The 27,142-nt window shown below is 41.6% G+C and overlaps 1 protein-coding gene across 4 annotated transcripts in view; it reads right to left on the minus strand.

Moving 5' to 3' along the window:
* The window catches only part of RASGRF2 (Ras protein specific guanine nucleotide releasing factor 2), a 260,971-nt gene extending 235,525 nt beyond the window's left edge, over positions 1 to 25,446 (minus strand). For 2 of the 4 annotated variants that reach the window (XM_006065110.4, XR_006553204.2), the window contains exon 1: positions 24,637 to 25,446. In XM_006065110.4, coding sequence (XP_006065172.3) covers positions 24,637 to 24,924 — 288 coding nt within the window. In that variant the 5' untranslated portion in view covers positions 24,925 to 25,446. The remainder of the gene's footprint in view (positions 1 to 24,636) is intronic. The other 2 variants (XM_006065111.4, XM_006065112.4) reach the window with 2 other exon arrangements.
* Positions 25,447 to 27,142: the final 1,696 nt, after the last annotated feature.

The raw sequence follows: 27,142 nt of genomic DNA on the forward strand, positions 1-27,142 counted from the left end.
TGCTGCTGCTAAGTCACTTCAGTCGTGTCTGACTCTGTGCGACCCCATAGATGGCAGCCCACCAGGCTCCCCCGTCCCTGGGATTCTCCAGGCAAGAGTACTGGAGTGGGTTGCCACTGCCTTCGCCGAAGGACAGGCTAGAATCGTCAAATTTGCCATTCTCTATCCAATGGAAGAATTTGAAAAATAAAGACCCACTGCCAAAAAAGTTGATAATGTTTTATGGAGAAGCAACATCTTGAATTTTAGTGACCAAAGATCGTGTAATTTAAAGGGGCTGCAGGAAAAGATAACAACCGCGATAAGAGGAGAGTAAACGCCTTTAAAAACCAAGCATTGAATTTTTTTCTTTCTCACGTGGTCAGGACATTCCCCATCCTTATATTTAATTATTATCAAAAGGTCAAAAGCCCACTGCATATGATACAATATGTGCTGTGCTTAGTTGCTCAGGTCTGACTTTCTGCGACCCCATGACTGTAGCCCACCAGGCACCTTTGTCTATGGGGAATACTAGAGCGTTTAGACAGGCTCTCCTCCAGGGGATCTTCCCAAACCAGGGATCGAACCCAGGTCTCCCACATTGCAGGCGGATTCTTTATCATCTGAGCCACCAGGGAAGCCTATGATATAATAAAGATATTTATATACCTCTAGGCTCAAATGACATGCAAATTTGTGAAGCGTTCCTTTTTTTTTTTTTGGACTTCCCTGGTGGCTCAGATGGTAAAGCGTCTGCCTACAATGCGGGAGTCCTGGGTTCAATCCCTGGGTTGGGAAGATCTCCTGGAAAAGGAAATGGCAACCCACTCCAGTACTCTTGCCTGGAAAATTCCATGGACTGAGGAGCCTGGTAGGCTACAGTCCATGGGGTCGCAAAGACTCGGACACGACTGAGCAACTTCAATGTCAATGTCAATGTCAGGCTCAAATACACAGAGCAAACAGCACTGCAAACACAACTGTCAAGTATCTTAGTCTGAAAATTCCCACTCTATGTCTATCATGGTATCATTAAGTGTGTTCATACTGTCATATCCAACTCTTTCAGACCCCATGGACTGTAGCCTGCCAGGCTCCTCTGTCCATAGAATTTTTTAGGCAAGAATACTGGAGTGGGTTCCCATTTCCTCCTCCAGGGGATCTTCCTGACCCAGGGATCAAACCTGCATCTCCTGTGTCTCCTGCATTGGCAGGTGGATTCCTTACCATTGAGCTACCTGGGAAGCCCATGGTATCATTAAATGCACCTAAATTAGTAAAGGTGTATAGGAAAAGTATTATCACATCAACCAAATGTGCACATTGATTGAAAACACATTCTAATTTCACAAAATGTAAAACATCACAATCCAAATAGGCTTAAAATCGATGGAATGTGGTAGTTTCAGGCATTTCTATTTTATTCATTCAAACAGAGCTCATTTATCATGGTCCTAGGCACTCTAACTAATCAAAACAAACACCTCCTAAGAAGAGTGCTGCTGCTGCTGCTGCTAAGTCGCTTCAGACGTGTCCGACTCTGTGTGACCCCATAGACGGCAGCCCACCAGGCTCCCCCGTCCCTGGGATTCTCCAGGCAAGAACACTGGAGTGGGTTGCCATTTCCTTCTCCAATGCGTGAAAGTGAAAAGTGAAAGTGAAGTCGCTCAGTCGTGTCCAACTCCTAGCAACCCCAAGGACTGCAGCCTATCAGGCTCCTCCACCCATGGGATTTTCCAGGCAAGAACACTGGAGTGGGTTGCCATTGCCTTCTCCCCTAAGAAGAGTAAATCCCACCAAAATGCATTTATAGGTCTATAGTTTTATTTCCCCAAATTAGACTACTGTATTGGGCCATATTTGTTTCTGTATTTTACTCACAGGTGAGATTGTACCTCCATCCAGGAATTTATATTTCCTGTTGGGTTTTCAACTAGCTACAATACTACCTTGAAATGAAAGTGGGGCATTTATTAGAGAAAATAGCTTTTATTAAGGTGGAGAAGTTGAGGGAAATACCCTTACGGTCATAGCTAAAAGCTGCCTATCACTTCCTGCTTTTTTGTTTATTAATTTAATTGCATGTACCTCCACCTGCCCTGACAATTTTTTCACAAATGTCATCCTGATGTTCACTACAGAATTACTTACTATACCAAAGCACAGCTTTATAACATTAAAGCAATCTAAACATCAGACAACAGAATGTTTACCGTACATCTGTGTGATAGCAAGAATGTTGTATGGTAATTTAAAATAATGTTTTGAAAGATAGTTACTAACAAACAAAATGCTCACAATACAATGTTCAATTAAAAAATCAAGATTCAAAACTCTACATATAAAATATGATATTGATTATGCTTTACTTTTAAAATGTCTGTTTATTATATTCATACCCATGAAAAAAACTCCTGAAAGAAATCCTCCGACAATTCAATATATGTTTTTTTCTGAGGAATGGGATTTCAGGAAATATTAATTTTCTTATAGTTCTCTGACTTCAAATTATACACAAAAAAATTATTCCTTTTTGAGAGAATGAATTTTATAATTCATTAATAAGTTTAACCATGTAGCTAAGTGGTTAGAAATTATAAAGGAAACACAAGTAATACAGAGTTATTAAGAAATCAATGGTTAAAATATGTGAATGTATTTTGAGTGTTAAATAGAATTATATATCATTATTTAATTTTTAAATAATAATAATAGTTTGAATTTCTATTGCAACTGCATAAAAATAGTTGACTAGACACTAGTTTTATAAAAGGCAGAGGAACCAGAGATCTTGCCAACATCTGCTGGATCGTGGAAAAAGCAAGAGAGTTCCAGAAAAACATCTATTTCTGCTTTATTGACTATGCCAAAGCCGTTGACTGTGTGGATCACAATAAACTGTGGAAAATTCTGAAAGAGATGGGAATACCAGACCACCTGGCCTGACTCTTGAGAAACCTATATGCAGGTCAGGAAGCAACAGTTAGAACTGGACATGGAACAGCAGATTGGTTTCAAATAAGAAAAGGAGTACGTCAAGGCTGTATATTATCACCCCACTTATTTAACTTCTATGCAGAGTACATCATGAGAAACGCTGGGCTGGAAGAAGCACAAGCTGGAATCAAGATTGCCGGGAGAAATATCAATAACCTCAGTTATGCAGATGACACCACCCTTATGGCAGAAAGTGAAGAGGAGCTAAAAAGCCTCTTGATGAAAGTGAAAGAGGAGAGTGAAAAAGTTGGCTTAAAGCTCAACATTCAGAAAACGAAGATCATGGCATCCGGTCCCATCACTTTATGGGAAATAGATGGGGAAACAGTGGAAACAGTGTCAGACTTTATTTTTCTGGGTTCCAAAATCACTACAGATGGTGATTGCAGCCATGAAATTAAAAGATGCTTACTCCTTGGAAGGAAAGTTATGACCAACCTAGATAGCATATTCAAAAGCAGAGACATTACTTTGCCAAGAAAGGTCCATCTAGTCAAAGCTATGGTTTTTCCAGTGGTCATGTACGGATGTGAGAGTTGGACTGTGAAGAAGGCTGAGTGCCAAAGAATTGATGCTTTTGAACTGTGGTGTTGGAGAAGACTCTTGAGAGTCCCTTGGACTGCAAGGAGATTCAACCAGTCCATTCTGAAGGAAATCAGCCCTGGGTGTTCTTTGGAAGGAATGATGCTAAAGCTGAAACTCCAGTACTTTGGCCACCTCATGCGAAGAGTAGACTCATTGGAAAAGACTTTGATGCTGGGAGGGATTGGGGGCAGGAGGAGAAGGGGACAACAGAGGATGAGATGGCTGGATGGCATCACCAACTCAATGGACGTGAGTCTGAGTGAACTCCAGGAGTTGGTGATGGAGGCCTGGCATGCTGCAATTCATGGAGTCACAAAGAGTCAGACACGTCTGAGCGACTGAACTGAACTGAACTGAGACAGTAGTTAAGGTAAGGTCTATTTGGGTTCATGGGTAGTGTCTGAGATATCAAGATAGTTTGAAGATCACAAACATCAATCCTTTACACTCAATTATTTACAAACAAACAAGCTCTGTTTTTCATCCCTGACCAAATGTTCAAGAAATTAGATAGTGCCTTAATTATTCTCTCAAAGAACTGGGATAAGAATGCAGGTATTTTGACTCGTATCCACTTGGGCTACAGTGCTGCAAGAACAACCAATCGCTTCCATATATAATTCATGGACTCAGAAAATATATACTATTGATATCCATTCACTGATTTCTTTCCCTGGTTTCATTGAGAAAAAACTGACAACACTGTGTAAGTTTAAAGTGTACATAATGATTTGATATACTATATGTTGTGAAATAATTACCATGATAAGGTCAGCTAACAAATCCACCACTTTATGTTGTAACCTTGTGTACCTGTGTGTTTGTGTGGTGAGAACATTTTAGACCTACTCTGGTAATTAATTTCAAGTATACAATACTGTATTGTATAGTAACCAAGATATCCTTTGGATCCCCAGAGACATTACTTTTTTAATGAATAGATTTCTTTATTTTAAAATAAAAATTATATATATATATTTAAGGTGTACATCATGATGATTTTATAAACTTGGTGAAATAATTACTACAGTCAAGCTAGTTAACGTATCATCTCTTCGCACAGTTAGCATTTTGTCCAATAAGTGCATCTGATATCTATTCTCTTAGCATATTTTCAGTTTTGATACAATACTAGAGTGGGTTGCAATTCCCTTCTCCAGGGGATCTTCCTGACCCAGGGATCGAACCTGGGTCTCCTGTATCACAAGCAGATTCTTTACCATCTGAGCCACCAGGAGAGCCCAAGTATGGCCACCATGCCTATACATTAGATCTTTAGGCTTATTTGCCCTGGTTTTCAGTTAGAACTCACTGCTTGTCTAATTAGACCAAGCAGTTTCTAATTCCTTCATAAGATTATTTTTATAAATAAAAAGTTGCTTTAAAAATGTTCTGTTAAATTAGGAGATTGGGATTAACATATACACACTACTATATATAAAGCATACAACTAAACAAGGGCTTAGTGTACAGCACTGGGAATTCTACTCAAAATTCTGTACTAACCTTTATGGGAAAAGAATTTTTAAAAGAATATACATATACTCAATTATATATACATATGGATATATACTTGCTTGCTTGTTTAGTCACTCAGTGGTGTCTGACTCTTTGCAACCCCATGGACTGTAGCCTGCCAGGTTCCTCTGTCCATGGGGATTCTCCAGGCAAGAATACTGGAGTGGGTTGCCATGACCTCCTCCAGGGGATCTTCCCAACCCAGGATCGAATCTAGGTCTCCTACATTGAAGGCAGATTCTTTATCATCTGAGCCGTCAGGGAAGCCCAAGAACACTGGAGTGGGTAGCCAAACCTTCTCCAGGGGATCTTCCCAACCCAGGAATCGAACGGGGGTCTCCTGCATTGCAGACGAATTCTTCATCAGCTGAGTTACTAGGGAGATACATATATATATATATATATATATGGTATATAGGGTGTGTGTGTATATATATATATATACACATATACAGGATATATAGGGTGTATATATATATATCTGATATATACATATATATAGGATATATGATATATATATATATATAGGATATATAAGATATATATATATAGGCTTTCCAGGTGGCACAGTGTTAAAGGATCTGCCTTTAACCAAGAAAGAGACTCAGGTTCAACCCCTGGGTCAGGAATATCCCCTGGAGAAGGGAATAGCTACTCACTACAGTATTCTTGCTTAGGAAATCCCATAGACAGAGAAGCCTGGCAGGTGACAGCCCATGGGGTCATAGAGTTGGACACAACTTAGTGACTAAACAACAATGTGTGTGTGTGTGTGTGTTGCTATACACCTAAAACTAACACTACATTGTACTGATAAATCACCAATAAAGATTTTTTTAAAGTCAGGACAACCAAGAAAAAACAATAATAATAAAAATAAAAATATTCTGTCAACATGGCAATTTGTACCAAAAGGGAGAAAAATGAGTAAGCTGTGGATTTATTTTTTAGTATACATTTTAAATACCCTCTATAAAAGGCTGAACCTTTAAAGTGCAAATATTAATTTAGCTATATTTTTCTTCTGAAAAATTACCTCTTAATCTCATTAATATATTTAAATGTATCACCATTAGAAGGATCTATACAAAAGAAAGCATCTAAATGACAAAAATTTTCACTAACCTATTTAGGTAATACTCTCCTGCACTTAGTAAAAGTAATCTTCCAACTATTTCTTGAGGAATCTGCCATCCACTAAATATTTTCCACAGACCTTAAAAACCCTGGGCTCCAAAAGATGCCAACAAACTAGGCAGAGAGCTATGTGGTTCTCAAAATGGACCATAAAATGAACAGAACACACACCTACAGTTAGCCAACTCTCAACTGACCTACTGTTTAAATGGCCCTCACTTAAAGGAAAAACATGTAACTGTGAAGAATTTAAAGGGACATTCTTGAATTTAAAGAATATAAAAAGCATCACTATGTGAAAAGTGTCTTATAAACTTTTATCTCAATTTAATACTCCCATTTTCTTTACAAAGTAGGAACTATGCCCATTTTCCAGATGAGGAAATACTTACATCTCAGAATACACATATTCAAAGATGTTCAGAATTAAACTGATAAAATAAGGATTAGTTGTGATTTGACGTCTTAGTATTTTATTATTACTGAATTACAAGTAATTAACAGATAAATTTCTGGGAAAAGGAAACAAGATAATTCTTCCACTCCTTTGAAAGGAGTTTGACTCATTTTTAGACTCACTATTAAAACGCATTTCTAAGTGGCAACAGCCAGGTAACTTGTTATAGACCCTCCCCAACCACTCTAACATGCACACACTAGGGACAGTTAGAAAAGCTGGACACAACACACATATACATACATACACACACACACACACACACACACACACACACACACACACACACACAAATCTATTTGAAAGCATCAGTGAGCTAACAAGATAACCAGGACCTAAGAAGTAAAGACCTTAGAGAAGGGAAGTAAACTAGTGAGTCTAACAGTCTTTGAAGTTGTTCCTCTCAATGAATTTGCCAATTGCAAAGACAGGCTCGATAAAGGACAGAAATAGTATGGACCTAACAGAAGCAGAAGATATTAAGAAGAGGTGGCAAGAATACACAGAAGACCTGTATAAAAAAGATTTTTACGACCAAGATAATCAAGATGGTGTGTCACTCACCTAGAGCCAGACATCCTGGAATGTGAAGTCAGGTGGGCCTTAGAAAGCATCACTACGAACAAAGCTAGTGGAGGTGATGGAATTCCAGCTGAGCTATTTCAAGTCCTAGAAGATGATGCTGTGAAAGTGCTGCACTCAATATTGCAGCAAATTTGGAAAACTCAGCAGTGGCCACAGGACTGGAAAAGGTCAGTTTTCATTCCAATCCCAAAGAAAGGCAATGCCAAAGAATGCTCAAACTACCGCACAATTGCACTCATCTCACACGCTAGTAAAGTAATGCTCAAAATTCTCCAAGCCAGGCTTCAGCACTATGTGAATCGTGAACTTCCTGATGTTCAAGCTGGTTTTAGAAAAGGCAGAGGAACCAGAGATCTTGCCAACATCTGCTGGATCATGGAAAAAGCAAGAGAGTTCCAGAAAAACATATATTTCTGCTTTATTGACTATGCCAAAGCCGTTGACTGTGTGGATCACAGTAAACTGTGGAAAATTCTGAAAGAGATGGGAATACCAGACAACCTGACCTGCCTCTTGAGAAACATATATGGAAGTCAGGAAGCAACGGTTAGAACTGGACATGGAACAACAGACTGGTTCCAAATAGGAAAAGGAGTACGTCAAGGCTGTATATTGTCACCCTGCTTATTTAACTTATATGCAGAGTACATCATGACAAACACTGGGCTGGAAGAAGCACAAGCTGGAATCAAGATTGCCGGGAGAAATATCAATAACCTCAGATATGCAGATGACACCACCCTTATGGTAGAAAGTGAAGAGGAACTAAAAAGCCTCTTGATGAAAGTGAAAGTGGAGAGTGAGAAAGTTGGCTTAAAGCTCAACATTCAGAAAACGAAGATCATGGCATCTGGTCCCATCACTTCATGGGAAATAGATGGGGAAACAGTGGAAACAGCGTCAGACTTTATTTTGGGGTGCTCCAAAATCACTGCAGATGGTGACTGCAGCCATGAAATTAAAAGACGCTTACTCCTTGGAAGGAAAGTTATGACCAACCTAGATAGCATATTCAAAAGCAGAGACATTACTTTGCCAACAAAGGTCCGTCTAGTCAAGGCTATGGTTTTTCCAGTAGTCATGTATGGATGTGAGAGTTGGACTGTGAAGAAGGCTGAGTGCCAAAGAATTGATGGTTTTGAACTGTGGTGTTGGAGAAGACTCTTGAGAGTCCCTTGGACTGCAAGGAGATCCAACCAGTCCATTCTAAAGGAGATCCCCCTGGGTGTTCTTTGGAAGGAATGATGCCAGTACTTTGGCCACCTCATGCGAAGAGTTGACTCATTGGAAAAGACTCTGATGCTGGGAGAGATTGGGGGCAGGTGGAGAAGGGGTCGACAGAGGATGAGATGGCTGGATGGCATCACCGACTCAATGGACGAGAGTTTGAGTGAACTTTGGGAGTTGGTGATGGACAGGGAGGCCTGGCGTGCTACAATTCACGGTGTCGCAAAGAGTCGGACATGACTGAGCGACTGAACTGAACTGAACTGAAGTAGTACAGAGCCAAGAGGCTAAGAAGCCAGGCAGAAGCAGCAGCTAAGCTGCTGGAAATCAGCACTGAGTTTTTGGCAGTTCCATGGGGCTGTGAAGAGACCAAGGAGGAAGGGGTTATGTAAACACTCAGAATTCCTGATAAGATCCTGGAAAGGCTATACTTTAGAAATCAGGACAAAGTGGAAACTCTGCTCTCACAACCTGAAACCTAACTTTCACCAGCTCATCCTCAGAATGGATTAGTATAAACTACCCCACATTAATGCCAGCTAGAAACCAAAAGTAAATCCTCTGTGAGGGAAAATAATGTCATGCAGAAACTGAAATTACCTCTTTTGGTTTTTCATAAACAATGTCCAACATCCAAACAAAATCACAAGGCAGGCAGGTGACCATTAGTTTACAGCTGAGTCCTTGATGAAACTGACCCATAGAGGACTTATAACTTTCCGTTCTGAAATTCCCATTTTTGGATGAATTAACTCAGACTCAAGAACTGACAAAGTACGCAAGGCTCAGACCTTGTTCAATGGAAAAGGTATGTTTACGAATGTAGTTGGTGTGGCCCAGAAGCATCTCAGTTTTACATTTTAAAGAGCAGCATCTCTCTCTCTCTGTAGGAAACTTTATCTGCTCAGCTACCTGAGGCAAAGCCACTGACTCAATAGGATCCTTGATTCACAGAAATTCCCTAAATATCCGGGCCTGATTCACTGATGTTTTGGCTAACCTGAAACCCAATGGTATCCAGCGGCGCGCTGTGGCTGGTCAGTCTCAGTGTCAGCAATGCAGAAGAAAGAGCAGATGGAGTTGCTCCAGTCAGAGGGCAGGGCTCAGACTTCATGGCTGTTGGCAATGGCACAGCCATCTGGTCCATCACTTGGAAAACTACAGACTGTAAGATTCAAAGATCCTTCTTTGGAAACATGAATGGGGGGCACTGACTGAACTGTCTGCTGACTGAACTCTCTGGATCAGGCATGCAGGTGCCCACAGGAAGGGCTGTGGGCCAGCTGGAATCAAGCCACTGATAGAGGCTGACTCTTTCTAATGCAGAGGGCTATCGCCGCAGGGCATGCTCATGACTCCTGTCCAAAGTTGGCCCATTTGTCTCACAATGGGAGAGGCCACACCATGAGGGGCGTTATCCCCTCCCACTCTTGGCAGCTTGCCTGCACCAGACACGTGAAGCCCTCTCAGGGCTTGCGGCACTGCCTCAGCACTGTTGGTACTCGTTCGGGTGACTGGTTAGCAGGTTCCAGTCACCCCACTGTGGCTCTTGAAACTAACCTGTGCACTCAGCAGTAGACTGACTGTCCACCTCTTTCTCCCTCATTCCCTCCCAGTCCATATGTTTCAGCAAGGCAGTTTGATTAGTGAATACAGGTATTCCAAGAAAGGGCTCATCCCTTCTCGATCATTTCCTGGGTACGGATCAGGACAAAGTGGGAAGGGTTACAGAGCATTACATAGATGTATTTTGAAAACTGAGGATTCAGTCTTGACCATTATTCGGCATAACACATTTTTCTTACCCCACTCCAGTACTCTTGCCTGGAAAATCCCATGGACGGAGGAGCTTGGTAGGCTGCAGTCCATGGGGTCGCTAAGAGTCGGACACGACTGAGTGACTTCACTTTGACTTTTCACTTTCATGCATTGGAGGAGGAAATGGCAACCCACTCCAGTGTTCTTGCCTGGAGAATCCCATGGACAGAGGAGCCTGGTGGGTTGCCATCTATGGGGTCGCACAGAGTCGGACACAACTGAAGCGACTTAGCAGCAGCAGCAGCAGCAACAGCACCCCCAGGTCAGCCTGGATGATACATCCTCCAGGTGGCAGTATAGTTGAAAGGTAGCTGTCAGGAATTCAACCTTAGCTCTGGTTAAAGTTAATAAAAGTACCTTGTCCCTCTCGCATCTGACCCTTTGAGACGAAAGGTAGGTGTGAACTGAGGATGTCTGAAAACAAAGTGAAGTTAGAAGTACTGGAACAGAACACCCTCTTTTGTGAATAACACCGCTGTCAAAATCCTTGTACAAATCTTTGGTGCATATACATGCATTGCATCTCTAGAGGAAGAACAACAACCTACCATGTAGGGAGGGAACACCTCAGGCTCCAGGAGGTATGAGGGAGGAAAGAACATTAAGATATTTTTGTCCTGTAGATTGCCCCTGGAGCTTTTCTCAAAGGGGAAAACATCCTGGTGTGGCAATCTGAAGCTGCTGCAAGTGCATTCTGTTTTACCTATGGCTGCATCTTCTGTGATCCACTTGATTGCTTTGACCACAGAGCAAAAGGGAGACCCCAGCTCCTGCACCTTCCATACAAAGCACCTCCAGATGCTGTCCCCATCCACACCACACTCATTTCATGGGCAGACAAATTCCACAAAGAAAAATACAGATATTTTATACTATAATAAAATTTTAAACTTCTCATCATCAAATGACACCTTTAAGTAATTAGAAAGGCAAACCAGAGTAGAGAAAATATTTCCAATACATATAACTGACAAAGGACTCATGTCTTCATACATACTAGGATGAACAAGATGATATTCAATTATTTTGACATTCAAAAATGGCAGTTCATATAGTTTAATTTAATATTTCAAAACTCCTACAGATCAATAAGGGCTTCTCAGGTGGTGCTATTGGTAAAGAACCCACCTGCCAATGCAGGAGATGTAAGAGACAAGGGTTCAATCCCTAGGTCGGGAAGATCTCCTGGAGGAGGGCATGGCAACCCACTCCAATATTCTTGCCTGGAGAATCCCCTGGACAGAGGAGCCTGAAGGGCTACAGTCCATAGGGTCGCAAAGAGTCTGACACCACTGAAGTGACTTAGCATGCACACACAGATCAACAAGATAAGACAACTCAACTGAGAAATGGGCAAAAGATTGAATAAGCATTTCAAAACAGAGAATGTTCAAATGGTCAAGAAGTACTTGGGAAAATGTTCAAGTTAAATATCAGAGAAATAAAAATGAAAACCAACATGAGATACTACTTCATGTCTACTAGAAGGCTTAAAACTAAAAAGACTGATAATACCAACTATTAGCAGGGATGCAGAGCAACTGTAATTCTTATACATTGCTAGCGGTAACACAAATTGATATAACTATTTCAGAAAACTGTTTAGCAGTAATTATTGAAGTTGAATATAAGTAAGTCCTATGAACCAAAAAGTTAACTCCTGGGCATATACTGAACAGAAATGTGTACATGAACACAAAAAAAATCTGTACAAGAATTTCCATCGCCATATTATTTGTAATAGCCTCAATCTGGAAACAAATCCAAATGTTTCACCAACAGTAGACAAAGAATCGACCAAGAAACCATTGTATACTCATCCAGTGGAATACTACAAAGAAATGAAAAGGAATGAACCACAGCATCCAAAGTGTCATCCAAAACTCATAGATATGATGTCGAGGGAAAGAAGCCTGACACAGAAGAGTACTTACTGCAGGAGTCTATGATGAAGTTCAAAAACAGGCAAAAGGAATCCATGACGTTAGAAGTAAGGATGGTGGCTACCCATGGGGAGGAGCACCGAAGAGGAACAGAAACAGGTTCGTTTCCGGAGGGCTGAACATGTCAATGACTTGATCTGGGTGCTGCTAACAAAAATATAAGCACTCTGTGAACATTCAGGAAGCAGCCAGCACACTTGTGATCTGTGCACTTTTCTATACATATGCTATACCCTGAAAACAGGTTTATATTGTAATTTACGGTTAAAAGAACATTCAAATAACGTTTACTATTAAAGTATTAAAAAGTAAAGAGAAGTTACGAACATGAATCCTTAGCAACACAGGAGGCCAATCAGGACCAGAGGATAGAAACTGTTTTATTGGAAAGATCTTATTGATAAGGTGAGGATGTAAAATTGCTACTGAAGGAAGAGAAGGTGGCTTACAATGTATGAATATTAGTTAGTGAAAATAATATTTACTAGCTTGATGAATACACTAGACATGTCAATAATGTCTCTGACATCCACCAAACTTTTCATGAAACTCCCTTATCCACAGCTCCTGCTGATTGACAGCCAGTCCACGGACTGGTCAGAGTCCAGCAGTCTTGTCTAGTCTCCAAATGTGAGCTGAGCCAATGAGATTCTCTCTCACAAAAAGACGAGCCTGAATACACTGAGTGAATAAGAGATGCCTCAGTGAGAACTAAAGCAGTAAAGCAGAGAGCACTAAAGCAGTAAAAGCAGAGAGCAGGGCCATACCATGCTGAGTCAGCACCACAAGAGGCATGGCAGCATACAGTTAAGGGAAGCAGAAATGATGAGAAAACAGAAGCCGTGAGAAACCAAAGAGGCATAACACACTGAAGAACACGTCAGCCAGCACCAGTGTCCAAAGCACAGCTCTGGTGGTTTAGTTGCTCAGTCGTGTCCGACTGCGACCCCATGGATTGTGGCCTGCCCAACTCCTCTGTCCATGGGATCTTCCAGGCAAGAATACTAGAGTGGGTTGCCATTTCCTTCCTGACCCAGAGACTGAACCGGTGTCTTCTGCATTGCAGGTAGACTCTTTACCCTTGAGCCACCAGGGAAGCCCAAATCATAGCTGGTCACAATAAAGCTAGAGCAATACTTGCCCTTTTATAATATTCCCACTATCCCCCTACCACACAGAGAGGTTCCCATTATTCAAGACAACTTGAGTTCATGTCCCTCCCTTGCCTAAAGCAAATAATCATGTGACAGAAACCAACGAACCCTGGAAAAACTTAGCAGCACTAGAAAAAGCAAACTATACACCCGACTAATTAAACCTTAGTAACTGCCTTAAAATAGCAGTCTCTCAGATATATGTGAGATGCTGCCTCCCAGTCTGCGGTCCTCCTTTTGCCCCAAATTAAGCTTAACTCGCAACTTTCAAGTTGTAACAACTTTTTAGTCAACAGTTATGGCAACCAATGAAGCGACCCAGAGTGGACTTCCTTCCTTCGACTGGACTTCATGAGGAACCAGAGCTTTGGTACCAGCAGTGGCGCCCTGCACCCATCCGCCTCCTCGGGGAGTGCAGACAAATTTGGGTAAGTCTCTCCTGTTCTTAAATCTCCTGTATTGGTTGAGATTCTGAGTTTTATTTGGCAGTGGAGCAGTTTACCTAACCCTTCCCAGTAGGAAAGATACTGGGGGTAAGGGGAGAGAGTGGAGCATCCAGGGCATACCCACTGATGGTCTAGACACTGAGGGGGGTTCAGTTGAAAGATATCGAGAAATTACCACCCAGTCAAAAGACACTGGGTGGGCAGGGGAGGGGGATGGCTGAAAGATGCCAGGGGAACAGCCCACTCAGTGGAAAGGTACTGGTGGGGAGAGCTTATTTGGGAAAAAATTCGAGGAATACCTGGGGCTCGGCTGAATGGTGCCAAGGTTGCTCTGTTTCAGGGGACTGAAGGGTCTTGGCTGAGTGGTTAAGTAAGAGACTGATCTGACACTTTTCCTTAGTCCTCATACCATGCAGTGGTCCCATAGGGAAACCCACTCACTAGTTAAAATACTTGCTCATCTGGGGTTTGCACATAAGAACTGGCCATGCAGCTGCCTGAGCAGCCACGGTGGTCTTAGATTGAAGAATCCGAGACATGTAAGACAAGCTGAAACAACTCTGGGATAACTCCTGGAGGAGTTAAGCTCACAAATAGAACATTGGCCCACTACGCAAGTTAACTAGTGATTTTTACCCAGCTTAAAATGGAAACAGAATCTCTCAAAAACAGAAACAAAGGGGTGTCAGAAAGCCAGCCTCTGACTAACACGCCAGCCAGAATCTTGTACAATATGTACGGAGCTCATACTTGCAAGTACCTAGTTAATTGGAGAAATTATACTAAAAGAGATCTCAACCTAAAATGGCCAAATTGGGGTTCTTTTGATATTCCAAAACTGACATTTTGCACGTACAATTAGAAAAGGCCGGTTGTGCTTACTTTGACTTGTACCTAGAAGCTTCTAAAAGAGGAAATGATGGAGTAACTTCTTTGCAGGAAACCAACAAGAAATTGCCTGAAACTATATCATCAGTGAAAAAGGCTGCTAACACTGACTCTGCCAGGTCTCAGGATTAGTGGAACTGGGAAGTCATGTTTGGCATTTATGCCTTTTGGCTTTTGATTTCTGGGCATCACTTTATCATCTTTTGGGGGACACTCTTCCACTTGGCTTTTGATTTCTGGGCATCTCTTTGCCTTCTGTTTCAAGTTTGACTCCTGGCTGGTGAGGTTTTGGTTCCATTTGGTTTGAGTGTACAGACAACTGGTGCAAACTGCTCGAACTAACATGGGAAGTGCTCACTCTAAGCTTCCACACCCCACTTTGGAACCCCTTGGGAAAAAAAATTTTTTTTTGGACTGGTCAATCTATAGCAATCATCTAATGAAAAGGAAAATGGCCTAAAAATATTAGATCTTTATTGACACAGGATAGGAAAAGGTACTGAAGTTCCCTTATGTCCCCTGGTGGCTTAGATGGAAAAGCATCTGCCTGCAATGCAGGAGACCTGGGTTTGATCCCTGGGTCAGGAAGATCCCCTGGAGAAGGAAATGGCAACCCACTCCTCCAGTACTCTTGCCTAGAAAATCCCATGGACAGAGGAGCCTTGTAGGCTACAGTCCATGGGGTTGCAAAGAGTCGGACACGACTGAGCGACTTCACTTCACTTCAACTGCTTTAAAATAGCATTTACTGCTGCTGGGTCTCAGAACTGATTTTGATAGATGGATGAAACACTGATTTATGGATAATGTCCTGACTGTTGCAAAGCTATGCAAAATACTGAGAGATGAGAAGTATCAATGGCATCAGAAGGGAAAGCACTCACTCTTAACTCTAAACAAGACTCTTTCAGCTGCTGGAAGAGTTTGGTAAGTAGATTTCAATAAAGATAAGAATCCCTCAATAAGAAAACCACCAATAATTTAATTTCCTCTATGTGTGCTGTGCTTAGTCGCTCAGTCATATCTAACTCTTTGGACCCCATGGACTGTAACCCTCCAGGTACCTCTGTCCATGGGGATTCTCCAGGCAAGAACACTGGAGTGGGTTGCCATGCCCTCCTCCAGGGGATCTTCCCAACCCAGGGATCGAACCCAGGTCTCACACATTGCAAGCAGATTCTTTACCGTCTGAGCCACCAGGGAAGTTCAATTTCCCCTACAATGGGGTCAAATCATGAAAATACTTTTTACACCATGGTCATGGTTAAACAACTGATTTCAGACTTCTTTTCTTTAGGATTTAACAAGCCAGGCCTTATTTAAAACCTATTTCTACTACCTTTGTATCTTCACAACTACTGTCTCCGGTTTTCTCCTTTATAATGATAGCAAAGGAACAAAAAGACGATGACAATTACAATAACACGCATTAAATCAGAAACACATTACAAACTCTCTCCAGGATCGTTCTCTTCAGAGCTACACCTGCTACAATCTTCAGCGCCAAACAAGGGCTGTGCCAAAAAGGGAAAACCTCCTTATTTAATATGATGTTTGGGACTTGCTTTAAAAGAGTCAAACAACAACAACAACATAGGCATGTGTGGGGAAAAACACGTAACAAGAAAGCAGAAAGCTGAATATTGTTGAAGCTAGACAAGTATATTGGTAGTCCCTAAAATATTCTATTTTGTCTGTTTTAAATTAGAAGTATTTTTTAAAGAGAAAGAAAGGAAAAACCTGCCCAAGCAACCCTAGTAATTAAAGCAACAAGAAGAAAATTTACAAAGTATTGTGTTAGAAAGAGAGTAACACAAACAGCAGCTGACAAGCGTGCTATGCACACGCCGGGGCCTGGACCGGTTGCCTACGAGTCTCCACAAGCAGGTGATGCGGCTGCCACCACGGTCCCCATCACAGGCAGGGGTACAGGCGTAGAAAGAGAAATTGCTCATCACGGACCCAGTAAGCATCTGTGTGGAGACTGAAACCCCCACGGTTTAACTTCTGAACCAAACCATACACAATACTACTATCTGACCTGGAAAGTGACATTCTTCAAGGTGAAAGCAAATCCCTATCAGATACGAGCGGTCCCCTATTCCTATGCATCATAACATCATCTTGTTATGACTCTGCAATGAGGTATGATACTCCACAGTGAGCCTGAGGCCAGACTACCTCCTCCCCATTCCCATATTTCTAACCCCAGAAGCCTCCTAGCTTTCCAATCGTCCCTCTATTTGACGGCACTAACCCTCCTGTTTACATTAGTCACACAAATGGCATGAGCTCGTAAATATAGTTCAGGAAATGAATCGGGCGTTGTCTACATTAAATCAGAAAATGACAAAATAAAACATTTCGGGAAACTGAAAAGAAAGAATGCAAATTATCAGTAACCAGGGTCCCTCAGACGCCTGCTGATCCCGACATCATCCGTCTCAGCCAGCTCACAGCATAAGTATGGGAGAAGCTAATAAAAGAAATTTTAGCCTTCATTAAAAAAAAAAATAAGGCACCGAAGCAGGGGTTCCCAACCTCCAGGATCTACTGTTTGATGACCTGAGGTGGAGCTGATTTAATAATAATAGAAATAAAGGGCACAATAAATGTGATGTGCTTGAATCATCTCGAAACCATGTCCCTGTTCCCTGTCCAGGGAAAACTCTTCCACAAGACTTGTGTCTAGTCTCAGAACCATGTCCCTATTCCCTGTCCAGGGAAAACTTTCACAAGACTTGTCTCTGGTGTCAAAAAGGTTGGGGACCACTGCACTAAAGAATCAATAACCTTTATTTTTAAGCATAGCTTTTCTTTTTTTTTTTTTTTAATTTTTTTATGCTGTCTTTAAGAAATACACTTTATTTTTTTTAATTTTATTTTATTTTTAAACTTTACAAAATTGTATTAGTTTTGCCAAATATCAAAATGAATCCGCCACAGGTATACATGTGTTCCCCATCCTGAACCCTCCTCCCTCCTCCCTCCCCATACCATCCCTCTGGGTCGTCCCAGTGCACTAGCCCCAAGCATCCAAAGTAGTTTTATTTGTATCTTCTCAGATATTATGAGAATTCTAGCTTTCATTAACTTACCACACTCTAATGCTATGACTTACATAAGCCTCCCCAACTTTCTCATTTCTTTCTTTATAGTTCAATAAAAAAGAATTACTACTTAAATAAACACAGATAAACTTTTTTCTTGTTTTCTTCCCTCTTCCTAAAAGTATATTTGGAGCATTCTGCATTCACTACGCGGAGAAGGCAATGGCACCCCACTCCAGTACTCTTGCCTGGAGAATCCCAGGAACGGGGGAGCCTGGTGGGCTGCCGTCTATGGGGTCGCACAGAGTTGGACACAACTGAAGTGACTTAGCAGCAGCAGCAGCATTCACTATGAGAAGTTTTAAGAAAAATGATATGAATGTTCATTTCTAATGAATCGTAAGTTTTTCAAGTGCTAGTAAAAAGGAAAAATTGTGAGAACATGTGCTTTCTGCATCTTTGTTCCACTTTCTGATACAAATGTTTTATCAAGGAAAACTTGCTGCTGTTTTCCTCCCAAAATATACACATAATCATATTTTAATTCCTTGGGGAAAAATGGTAAAATATTTTATACCCTTTGGCGGAGCCAAAATAATGTACTTGTAACTTTACGATCAGCTAATATTTGAAAATTATACCAACTGAACTGCATTGAATAATTCTGGAATAATGGTCAATTTTTAGAAAATTGCCAAATATTATATAGTAAACAAACATTTACCATAGTGCTATATTGATACCTAACAAATATCATTGCTAGTTGTGTTTCAATATTAACGAAGATGTTCATATACATAGTCTTAAGGTAAACTAATATCAGAGAGGAATTTATACTGTGATGTAACTTAACACAATCATTAGTCCTGAAAAATCACCCCAAATTGTATTTACAACTCATTGTAAATAGTATTGTATTTACAGATTGTATTTACAACTCATGTCTTGAAATACATGTCTTAATGATACAAATAAAACCCTGCAAATGCCAAGATATGTAATTGAACGCTAATTTGCTTCAGCTGTGGCCAATTCTCTGCAAATCAATGAACCACAGCCCACCAGTCTCTGTCCATGGGATTCTCCAGGCAGGAACACTGGAATGGGTTGTCATTCCCTTCTCCAAGGAGCAAACCTGTGTCTCTTACGTCTCCTGCCATTGGCAGGTAGTTTCTTTACCACTAGCACCGCCTGGGAAGCTCCGTATCATCGTATAAAAATTGTCTGATTTTTAATGATGGAAGATAAACTCAATAAACATATTGAGTCCTCAATTTTTAATGATGGAAGATAAACTCAATAAACATATACACAATATGCATACACAAATATACACACATATCCCTTTCTTATAGGACAAATAAACAAGGCATTAAAACATAAAATCAGGACTTCAGACCTGAGTAAATCCATATTGTTTGTCAATATGGCTTATTTCATTACTTTTTCTACTCTACAAAATTAAAATTATATTGATTGTATCATGCATATTTATTGAGAAATATGGACAAAAATATGGTCAACTAAAAAGTATAATCTGCATTAAACAAACAGCAATATCAACAACTACTATAACAACAAACTACTAATATTTGCCAGCTAAGCCAGAAGCTTTTGGTTATCATACATGTTTTTGGACTTATCATTCAATGAAAGAAAAATACTTTTGCTTTTTCATTCCTGAAAGAAGGGAAAAAAATTGTTATTACACTACAAATATTTTCCACCATTTAGTAGTATATTTAGTACTCACTTATTAAAACCCATGGAAAAATACTTGTCACAATAAAAATTCACTTTTATGTACATCTGTCCCATCAAAGATGGATTTCTCTACTCTGAATTCTTAATGATAAGTACAATAATATAAACAGTAAGGTTTAGTGTAGTCAAAATTAAAACTGTATTTTTCTAATCCATAGATTATTTTTCTTCATTCAAATCTTAATTGGAAGAATGACTACAAAATTCAAGTGATAAATCACTTCTTTCCTAAACTATACTTTAAAACATTTTATAAAATTTAACAAATACTTTTATTCCATTTCCCCTTTATTTGTGTTCAATAAATAAAGGTTGAAAAGAAAATACTGAGTTGGTTATTATATTTCAATTAACGTGAGCTGGAACAAAAACTGATCATCCACACTCCCCAACCTCCACAAATATTTCAGGGCTTGCAGGCAGCTCTGCCTAATTCGATAAAATGATTAAAATCCTCTGCTTGTGGTCAAGTTAGGAAGGCTAAAATGACTGGCTAGAAATGAGGTGACAGGGGGGAATCTCATAACCTTTAATCCCTTAAAAATTAAAACATGTTTCATTCAGCACAAATATGACTAGTACCTACTACTTGAAACCTCCAGAACTAAGGATATGTTCTCTACCCTGCCTCTGAAACCACTGAAATCAGGCTGAATAGAACACTCAACACTACCAGGAGAGTAAGAGTAAAGATGACTTTGTTCCTGTCTGCCTCTCCTGCAAGCAGGCAAAACGGATACAACCTCGTAAACAGATCAGACTAATTGGGATGTATGCTTTCACCCTAGAGTAAGTATTTTTAAAGATTCCCTACAAAGTAAATGAATGCCCCATACAATTGTTTAAGCATAAAGCCCATTTTTCTTTGAAAATGGAATGGTCTGCAACTGTATTTCTCAAAATGGAAACTGCTCCTTAAACAGTTTTAAGAGGAAAAAATTAAACAGTGATTCACTTACTACAACTCCAACCCCCATTTCACCCAGATCTGAAATTTCTTGAAGCTCAGTGGATTTAAATAGTCTCCTTAATAAGCCACTCTTCAGAGATTATTCAGTCTTCATACCTAGAGTTAGACTTTGGTCATCTCCCTAAAACTCTCAAAGCCTCAATCTTATCATAGGTAAACATGAAAGAACATCACCAATCTCCAAGAGCAGAAGTGAGGTTCCAACTTGATTAGCTAACAGAACGTAACACTGAGCTTAGCACACAGAATGTGAAAGTGAAAGTGTAGTCGCGAGGTCGTGTCGGACTCTTTGCGCCCGGATGGACTGTAGCCTACCAGGGTCCTCTCTCCATGGGATTCTCCAGGCAAGAGTACTGGAGTGGGTTGCCATTTTCCTTCTCCAGGGGAATCTTCCTGACCCAGGGATCAAACCCGGGCCTCCCGTATTCCAGGCAGACACTTTAACCTCTGAGCCACCAGGGAAGCCCAGCACATAGAAGGTTCCTACTAAATGCAAATTCCTTTCCCCCTTGAACACATTTACCTGAAATGAAAGGTAAGTTTGTCATTTTCCATAAATGGAGCTCTTGTAGAAAGAAGTGCTATCAATACACATATTTTCGAGAAAAGGAGCACCACTTAAAATTTTCTGTAATTGAGAGCATTTTGACTATATCGCTGCAACTATCACGAAGAAATAGCTACTATAGAAGGTTGATAAGAGCCATGCATCTCCTGAGGACCAACTAAAGTGAAATCCTGGGACGCTATTGAGAAAAATAGAGCAATGCAAAAAATCCTTCAACCTATGCACATTTGGAAAGTGAAAATCACTTTTCTTTTTTCTTCTTAACTGGAAACAGTTCAAGATAAAATGGCGAAATAAAGGAAAGAAGTGGGAGGGAGGAAGGGACAGAGGGAAAGAAGGAAGGAGAGAGGGAAGAAAAAAATGAAGGAAAAAAACCTTAATTTTCTTTTGTCAACCAACGCACTTTGAATGAGTATTAAGAAGAAACAAACCAATGAGCGTTTTCTTCTCATAACTTACCACAGCTAATTAGACTTTTAAATAATTTGAAGAAGTAGAATCTAAACTGGCAAGGATGACAAGAGGCATTTTATAGCAAGAATTACATCAGCTGTCACCGTCATTACGTCGCCCTTCAGTGTGAATGGTAGGAACATCTTTGTCTCAAGCAATGATGTTTCTATAGTTCTGAACCTCTGCTGATTGCAGTTATCAGAAGGTCCACTTCAATCACCTGCTTGGCCTCAGCTACTCAGAGGCAGTATTTATTACAGAGACGGGTAATCTTTAAATCTTGTGAAATTGTCTTTCACATCCTTGTACATAGCAAAAAGCTCACACTATGTATTAAAATCCTAGAAGCAGGAGATGTTCTAAATGGAAGGCAACTTAGAAATCATCTTAGCCAAACTCTTAATATTTACATGTTAAAAAAAACAGATTTCATTAACAGAAAAAATGTTAATGAGATGTTAAGAGATTTGCCTTAAAGAAGTCACACAGAAATGGTGGAGGAAACCTATTCTGTCTCCTTAAGACCTGTTTCAAGCCCTAACCTTCATGTATGTTTATGGGGTTGCTAGAAATGTTTATGAGGAAAGTTCCAGAAGCATACTTGGAGAAGCAGACCCTGACAGGATCTCTGCTCAGCCCCTCTCATCTTCCCCCTACTCGCCCGTTTCATAGATCCACCGTGTCTAGCTGAGGTGAAGGACACTGTTGTTCAGTCGCTAAGTCGTGTCCAGATCTTTGTGACCTCATGGACTGCAGCACACCAGGCTTCCCTGTCCTTCACTATCTCCCCGAGTTTGCTCAACTCGTGTTCACTGAATTAATGAGGCCATCCAACCATCTCACCCTCTGTCATCCCCTTCACCTCCTGCTCTCAATCTTTCCCAGCATCGGGGTCTTTCCCAAAGGCTCTTTGCATCAGCGCATTAGCAACACAAATTAACTGAAAGAGAACCAACTAAATAAACTGTAGATTTAAGGTAAACTGTTTCTGCTTGCTTCTCATCTTCACAGTTTCTTCATTCTTCAAACACAGCCAGATAGTACTACAGAAAAAATATTAGCCTGCTCAGCCAACCTAAGTCATAAAGGTTGTCTAACACAAGACAAACTAACAGATTTCCCCATCCAACTCCTAATCCATTTTGAATGCTGTATTCTCTATCTCAGTTTTATTATAATCACTGCAGGTTCTAATTTCTAACCTCATGGAGATGTAGAAATGAGTGAGAAATACTCATGGCTTGTATGACCGAGAAAAAAAATTTTTTGTAAGGAGACCTATTTTGGACTTCCATTAGGAAGTAGCATGAGAGTCAAACTATTTATAGAGATTAGAGTTCTTTATAAAGTATGCTTCAAAGAAAACTGTCCTAAAGATGAGAGTCTGGTTATTCTCCAAGTAGAAAAATCTTGGTTTTCATATGTTATTAGGACAGGCAGCCACGTTTGGGTGCAACAGGTTAAAAACTCCCCACTCCCAGTTTTTTTTTTTTTAAGTGGCTATCTCCTGATATTAGCATACATACAAAGAGAGAAAAATACTTTGTAATTAAGTCATTGATGTATCTTCAGAATAATCTAAAGTATCCTATTTTAGTTTAGACAAAATAACACATTTTAAATCTATTGGTCTTTGCTCCTATAGGCCTTGGAACACATGCCTTTAAGAAAAATCTCACCAACAGAAACATTAAAAAAAAAAATTCTGAAAAAAAAAAAAAAAACCTCTACATATTTCTTCAAAACCCCTCCTCTGGCTCTCAATTTAATTTCTAAAATATCTAACTTGAAATTTAAACCTATATTTCCAGTACCTACATCTACAAAACTGGAAATCAGTTTTTCAAAGACGCTCGACATGCCCTCAAAAACCAAAGGGGGTGTAAGTTTTTCAGGTGTGTGGTATACCAAGCTTAATCAGTTAAATCTGAATGATTTACAGTGAAACTAAAGTGAAAAAAGAAAAATCAAACTTCTGGTCCATCTAGCTTTAACTCCTCTTAACTTTACACATTGATTTATGAGCCCCCAGGGGATATGCAGGCATCTTATTCATCTTTCCATCGCTAGCGCCTCCCACAGCCGCCCTCGGGGTTTGCAGTAGAAGATGTTTGGTCTGACTTGCACGGAAAATTAACCTGCTAAATATGTTCATGCAACAACAAAGACCATCAATCTTTTTTTCCAGGTGGACATCTAGAAGCGAAGTGAGAAGATCTGGGAGCATAAAATTAGTCTGCTTTAATTTTAATAACAAATGGTGATTGAAAAAATACAAATTTCGCATTCGCAGGAATGGGGTGCGGGAGTTACTAAATTTGTAGGGGCTTTTTTTCCCTTCGTGAGTGCAAAACATAGCAAAACTAATAAAATTACGACCCAGAATAAAAAGATCACATTCATTTTCAAAGCATTCATTGAAAAGTACACAGAAGCGTTCTTTTTAAATGCCCGCATGTTTACACATAGCAGGAATGTGGCTACTAAATATTAATCCTGAGGGAAACGGATACACATTTACCTTCATAATTAGACCCAGCAGGCCAAATGTTAGCAAAGTAAACTGACAGAAACCACAAAGACAGATTGAAAGTGACCCACAGAAAGTGCCTGTCCGTCCTGGGAGCCCGGTGTGTTCCCGGCTCAGCCAGCGATCAAACATCTCAGGCAAAGAAACCTGCACGCACCAGCCGGGTAAAGGAGAAACCAAACTTTCCCAAATAAGTTAGTTCCGTTTTGCCAGTCTAAATCCAACAGGTGTCAACACACGTCACCACACTAAATCCTTCCGAACAAGGTGTAGAGAGGCCATGGGAGGTGAGCAAAGAAGCTGAAAGGACCCGCCCGCTTTCGGGACGCGGAAAAAAAAAAAATAACGCCGAGCCCCTGTACCAACGGATCATAGAGATGAAGGATGGAGGACAAGAGGGGATGGAGATGGGTAGACGCGTAGAGCTGTCCTGCCACAGACGCCGCAGGGGGACCTCGGAGCGAGGGCCCTGCGTTAGGTCGGGCCCTCGACCTCCGGGGTTAGTAGAGTTGGGAATCGCCGCGGCCGCAGGCAGGGGAACAGGGAGGGGACGGCGCGTGGTACCTGCTTGTCCAGCGTATCCCGGGCGCCGCCCGGCCCGGCCCCGGCCCTGGGCGGCGCGAGTGCCCGCTCGCAGCTGCAGCCCTCCAGGAGGTACATGCCCGCCGGGCGGCAGCTCTGCTCGCCCTCAAAGTAGAAGAGCACATTCTGGTAGAGGGCGAACCACTTTTCGTGCCAGCGGCTCGCCTCGGCTGCCTTCTTGCTCAGGAAGCCGCGCTTGGTGCCCTCTTTGCGGGCTAGGAAGGCCAGGTACAGGGCATGCCCCTCGTTGTAGCGCACGCTCTTCTGCATGGTGAGGGCGCGGGGGACTCAGCCCTGCATCGCGGCCATCTCCCGCCGGCTCCTCCAAGGGCGCGCCCGTCTGGCTCCAGACGACGTGGGGGGCGCCCCGCTGCCTGACGCGGCGCACCCTGCACGCCGTCGGCCTCCCGGGCGCGGCGCCGCGCGGGTCCGAGGGACGGCGGGCTGCGGCCGGGACACGTTGTCTGCCCTGACCGCCCTCTCCGTCCCGTCCCCGGCCAAGCGAAGCCCCTGGCGCCCCGACGCCCGTGTGGAGAGGGGCCCGCGAGGGCGCCCGGCCGGCCGCCGCTTCGCTCAAAGTTGAGGGAGCCCGAGCCCCGCGGCGGGCTGAGAAGGACTGTCCTCGGGCAACTAGCTCCGGGAGACAGAAGGTAAAACGTCACGTGGGAGATCAGCTGTAATCGGCTTGGAGACCGATTTAAAGGGCAGAGTCGGCGCGGCGGCGGTGACGGCGGCGCTAGCCGCTCACCGCGGCGCGCGTCCCTCCCTCGCCCGCCCGGCCGCAGCCTCTGCTCCCGCCGCGAAGGGGCGGTTCGCGAGGAGGTGGAGGCGCGCGGCGACCGCACACACCGGCTCACACGCGCGCTCCATCGCGCGCGCACACACACACACGCAAACCAAGTATACATACTCAAACACACAAACCCACATTCCCGTGGCGCGCACAGCCCCAGCACAAACGCTCGCGTTTGTACAATTACACCCTCACACTCCCCCAAACGAGAACACACAAATACACAATCACAGACCCACATACTCCAACACACACAAATATATTCGCACAAATACACACAACGCAATGCTTGAACACACAAAAAATGACACATATATACAAATAACACCCACAACGTGCATTCCTCCACACAAAAATACAACCCCACTTGCAAATTACACACATATGCAACTTACACAAACTCACACACTGACATGCTCACCCAAACACACACATTTACACACACAAATCATACAGTCATCCACACACTCAACCAAACTCACCCACACAGTGGACACATGCACACACTTTTACACTCATACACACATTCATACACAAATAGACATCCATACACAATACCTTTCTATTCACATTCATGGTCATACACTCACACAAAATGTGATCATATACAAACACATATATGAACACACACACAACTGCACACATTTACTCAAAAATACACACAAATAGCATATTCATACACAGAAACATACAAGTACACATTCATGCAAATTTATACACTTTCACAAACCCACTGACACATGCAACACACTCACCAGCTAAATCCATATACTCACACTCATCCACCACTATGTTCCCACTGCAGTGGGTGGGGTCACGATGGTTTTGCATAGCAGGCAACCTTGACTTTTCTGCCTATACTTCACTGTACTTAAAAATCGAGGTGAAGATCTCCTGTTCCCAGAAAGGTATCGGATATTATGGGTCCCCTGTCAATGACCGTTATTTCTGAGGATTGAGACGAAAGACTAAATTTTAAGCACAGAGTTTTCAACCAGGAAAAAACAGCCCAACAGGGAGACTTGGGGCCCCTGGCAGAATTTATCCAGAGAGATCATGCTGTCATAGGTTCATTAGATACTGTTGCTGGGACTGGGATTCATTTGATTAACAAATCTCACAGGTTCAGCCAGAAAACCAAGACCCCTACTAAACAATGTAAGTGGCATAGAAGTAATGGGCCCAGCAGAGAAAGCTGTGAGAGAAAGCTAGTGAACACTCCAGGGAGTACCTGTGTTTGATTCTGTTATATACATTTTTTAGTCTCCTTAGTCACTTATCATAAAAATGGTTTGCTATAAAGTGTTTATTGTTAAAGATAAGATAATAATGGCAAAATCCTTTCCTGGGCCATGAATCCGCCATAGCACACCTGTGTCTGGTACCAATAGTTGTGTGTTCATTAACTGGTAGCCCAGGGGTTCTGCTGTAAGTGCTGTTTTTGCAGAATATTTTAACTCTGCCTCACTGAGCAGCTGAGTGTTCCTTCCATTTTAGCTAAAAAAAAAAAAAAAAAAAAAATCACTATTAAAAACTAAACAATAGGGAAGTTGCCATTTGAAATTTCAGTATGAGAACTGTGGCCATTTCTCTCTACATATTTTTAAATATCTAAAGGCCAGTGCTTGGCTAATTTGGGTTTAACCCAGGTGGGATATTATTGTATTGTTCTTCAGAGGAGATACCTGTAGAGAG

Source organism: Bubalus bubalis, chromosome 9, assembly GCF_019923935.1.
Source record: "Bubalus bubalis isolate 160015118507 breed Murrah chromosome 9, NDDB_SH_1, whole genome shotgun sequence".
NCBI lineage: Eukaryota > Metazoa > Chordata > Mammalia > Artiodactyla > Bovidae > Bubalus > Bubalus bubalis.